We start from the raw sequence: 4,432 nt of genomic DNA, 5'->3' as shown, positions 1-4,432 counted from the left end.
GTATTTGATGGTGGTAGTGTAGATTTGTCCAACTATAAGGTTTCTATTATAATTGGACATACTTTTTTATTAACTTAAATATATTTGAGTTTATGCTCTTTGCTCAAAATCTTGTTGATTTGATGCAACAATCTTATACCTTATAATTTGCTTTTTCATAACGTGTTCTCTAAATTTCACAGATACCCCAAGGACATTTCCCTTGCAAATTATAAGTCTGGCAAGAGAATTCTTTAAATTACAGTGAAAGTTGATGATCAAGGGCTGAAATAGTGTGCTTTCAAGCAGAAAGCAGGAGATTCCGAACACTGGTGAAGGGCAGAGGAGATATCTCCCACGTAGAAAGTCGAGACTGCATGCTTTTGTAAATAACAGCATTCCTCAAAGTTTTCAGAAGTATGGTTGAAGGGTAAAAACATGTCACTTGACTCTAGAAGTTCCAAGTAACAGTTAGTATTCTTCCCAGTCCCAATGAAAAGCCACTGATGATTATGCTGGGTGGCGTTAAAACCTTCCAGAATGAAAGAATTCACGAGAGTGACCGACCTTTCAACTTAATATCTTCCCTCAGACGCCTGCGTCAACCCTAAAAAGGTTTGGAAATACCAAAACCTCATGCAAAGTGCAAGGCTATTTCCCACGTCCACTGCAACACAAAGAAGTTAGCTCCTTCAACGTTTGAATTGGCATGACAGGAAACAAGCAGCTCCCTGAGCATCAAGCCCCAGCGTGTACATAGCAGACGAGAAGGCTTATCTTCAACAAGAAGGCAAGTCTAGTTTTTCTATTTCTTTTTACAAAATGTCTCAATACCTGGTAAACAAGAACGAGACCGACATGGAGTAGACTCAAAAAGTTTCTCACTAGAACATCCAAAGTGACTGAAACCACAAATATGAAGGCACAAAAAATACTCCGTTGTCGAACAGTCTTGCACAGAATAATCGTAGTCCTACTAAGCCCAACTCATGACCACTACTACAATCCTCGTGCACTTTAACTAAGAAATCGATGAGTCAGCGGCTACGTGAATTTTCTGGGGTGAAGGATGCATTTCAGTATTGTAAGAAAATCTCAGAAAAAAGTAAAGACTTGAAATTGATAATCAAAAACCTCGGAGGAAAGTTTTTAAAGCAATTTGTAATTGCCAACAGACACTAAAAAGAGCTGATAGCAGCTAATTCTGTCATGAACTTTGTCATGTATCTGGTTGATACAACACACCATCAGCAATTGACTGCAGAATGGTAAAGCACCTTCTATGTATTCCTACCTCAGTGCACCGGCACCCCATTGTGAATTTGAATAGTTGGAGAAAACCAAGCACATTGGTGGCCAGCACTCGCAAGTATTCGAGACCTACAGCCTAAATTTGGCGAACAAAAAAGGAGAAGGTGGAGGAATACAAGAATAGAAATGACGGGAAGAAAATCAGAGGACATCGTGGAAGACGACTAAGGTTAGCAATCTTCATGCACTGAAACCCTCATGAAATCGGCCTAGAATCGTGACCAACACAGATATATCACATTGAATGTATACCTGGAAGCTCAAATTACCTTATCCACGATGATTTGTCGACAGGTGAAGTCGAGATGCAAGAAGAGTTGTGTCCCGGCCGTGAAAGCTTCGTGGATACAACTTCAGAGTAAAAGAAATGAGAGCATATTTTAATGAGCTTACCGACCGGGTGGCCGTAAGCTCCTCCAATCCGTCCTCGGATTAACCTCTTTCGTTTCACGCTGTTGATGTTGTTCACGTTTGTGAGACTCGACTTTGCCACCTCTTAATGCTGTGAAGGAGTTTACTGCGACACTCGCAGTTTCTGTCTTTGAAATAGTCTTCTTCTCCACCTTCTGCCTCTTCCTGATGGACACATTATCAACGTCATCTACTTCTACTTTTTCCTTTTCGGCGCCATTAGCCAGACTTTGTGTGTTGACAGTTGGTTTCTCGTCATTGCCGGTAGACGTACTTGCGAAGATCCTGTTTAGAAATTTAACCACGTACAATCAGCACCACAAAATTGGAAGGAAAAGAAATGAAATGTAACTCAAACCACTAGTAACAAAAAGCAAGAAAAACTGTCACACCGTGCTAGAACATCCTTCTGAGAAGATAAATCCCACGTTTCAAATGAACAAATAACGAAAGAGAATTCTATTCGATTGTATATGAATCGAAGAATCATACATGACCGGTGTAATTGAATACGGCCCGTGAGAAATGCTATACTTGCGAGGGAGGAACAGAATAAGTCTATAAGGTATAAGAAACCACTGAAACAATACCAGAAGAGCGTTCCAACCAAAACGAGACGAAACCCTTTACTAGCTGACGACCGAGTTTTGATAATATGTTGCTTGAACTGAATTAAAGCCCTAAGCAAGGACCATCGCATTCCTGAAAAAATCAACATGTAAACAAAAACACCAAGACGGCCAGCAATAAACCCGGGCATCAGTTTCACGATAAGATTGTGATTTTACCTCAGTTTCTCTCGTCTCGCCTCCACCTCCTCAACAATTCTGTCAACACTCGGATTGAAACTCTGAAACGACATTCTGCCAATAATTGCCCCAGGCTTCGGATCGCCTTCAAAAATCACCTTACATCGCGAGGCAGAAGCTGCAGGCGTAACCCAGTGGCTGTCATCTACTGCGGCCGAGCCAGCCGCTTCCGCCTCTTGCCGCTTCAGCTCGTCCTCTCTAATTTTTGCCCTCTGCATGAACCTCAACCCCGACAACCGATTAGACACCGCCTGCTTGGTCGGGTTTGGCGACGCCATCGCTCCAATGCCTGATTGCAAATACTATACAATTTCTCGCCAGCGCCGCGAGGGCTCGTCACACCACTCCACTACAGCAACCACTTCAACAACAGATAACGCAATACCGGAAGCACAACATCAACCACGTAGCATTGGCATAAAATTCGTAAAACCCTCCTGCACTTCGAGCCTCAAGTATGACAATTCTCGAGGTCTCATGAAGCCCTAAAACAGAACACGGAGAGATTCTGTCCTGTGTTGGTCTCAAGTAGCCGAGTCCCGACCATACCTTGCAGCATTAGGGCACATATAAGTAGTGGGACCTACGAGCGTCATATAAACACCTATAAACATAGGGACCTATGAGCGTCATATAAACACCTATAAAAATAGGGACCTATGAGCGTCATATAAACGCCTATAAACATAGGGACCTATCAGCGTCATATAAACACCTATAAACATAGGGACCTATGAGCGTCATATAAACACCTATAAACATAGGGACCTATGAGCGTCATAGAAGCCCGTATGAACCGAAGGCACATATAAACTGGAAGAATGACTATCCCCACAGAGAGTACATCAAAAGGTGAAATTTATAAGTTTTGCAATTAAACGTTTCTTTTGCGCATGTGCACGAGAAATTTGTACACAGTAGATTAAGTAAAAATTACAATGCACATTTTGTTTTAATATATTTAAATATATAAGGGAATGTTAAATAGACCCATGCTTTTACTAAATAGATTCATCCTTGATAAAGAATATGGTAATCATCAATATGGTAATCATGAATTTGGTTAGTTTTTATTAGTTGCAGATCCAATAGTGGAGAAATGAATCTAGATGTCATTAATTTTTTCATGTTGGTGGGTCAGTTTAATAAAAACTTGGGTCTATTTAACATTCTCCAACATATATATATATATATATATATATATATAAATCTTTCAAGTCTAGGGGAGGGTATTAAATTTCAGAACATATTACAAGTAATTATTATTTTTTAAATAATTATAAGTTGTAATGTATTCTGGATTTTGTAAAATTTGAGATCATTTTTAGAAAGTGGGTATGTTTTAATCAATTTAACAAAAATGATATTTTATTTGTCAATTAAATTGTTGTGAATCTAAGTATGATGAATTTGACATAAATGCAAACATATTTAAATACACAAATGCACTCACATATGTGTGTGTATGTATGTATGTATGTATGTATGTATGTATCCTTATTTTATAATTATTTTATTTTACATAAATTTATTAAAATCATGTATGCAATTACATGATTTTGAAACATAAAAGTGTATGATCATGAAGAATATATGGGCATGAATGTATAAAAGAAAAGAAAATAAGAGAAAGAAGATACTTAAATTTAGAAAAAGAAAAGGAATTGGCAAAACATGCTCATAATACAAAACTACTGAAATATAATCAATCAAAGAACAGAGAGTAGAGTAAGATAATTAAAAATTAAAATATGAATTATAAAACAAGAGAAACAAATTTGAAAATAAGATAATAGAAATGACAATGCAAAGTAAAATTTTCAAAACAATCCCTTTTTTCTTTTTCTTTTTTTTTTCTTCCAATAGTGACCTTTGGATGTATATTTATTTACAATTCAATACCATTTCATCCAAAAACAATT

At 37.8% G+C, this 4,432-nt stretch overlaps 1 protein-coding gene across 1 annotated transcript; it reads right to left on the bottom strand.

Moving 5' to 3' along the window:
• Positions 1-1,074: 1,074 nt before the first annotated feature.
• Positions 1,075-3,046, bottom strand: LOC112292997 (uncharacterized). Its single transcript, XM_024542025.3, has 2 exons — positions 2,490-3,046; positions 1,075-1,986 (listed from the first exon to the last, which is right to left on the bottom strand). The coding sequence occupies exons 1-2, from the start codon at positions 2,786-2,788 to the stop codon at positions 1,680-1,682; spliced, it is 606 nt and encodes a 201-aa protein (XP_024397793.1). The 5' UTR covers positions 2,789-3,046; the 3' UTR covers positions 1,075-1,679.
• Positions 3,047-4,432: the final 1,386 nt, after the last annotated feature.

This window comes from Physcomitrium patens, chromosome 16 (genome assembly GCF_059467195.1).
Source record: "Physcomitrium patens ecotype Gransden chromosome 16, ASM5946719v1, whole genome shotgun sequence".
Classification (NCBI taxonomy): Eukaryota; Viridiplantae; Streptophyta; class Bryopsida; order Funariales; family Funariaceae; genus Physcomitrium; species Physcomitrium patens.
Note: the sequence above shows the minus strand (reverse complement) of the source record. Positions and strands in the feature narration are given on the sequence as shown.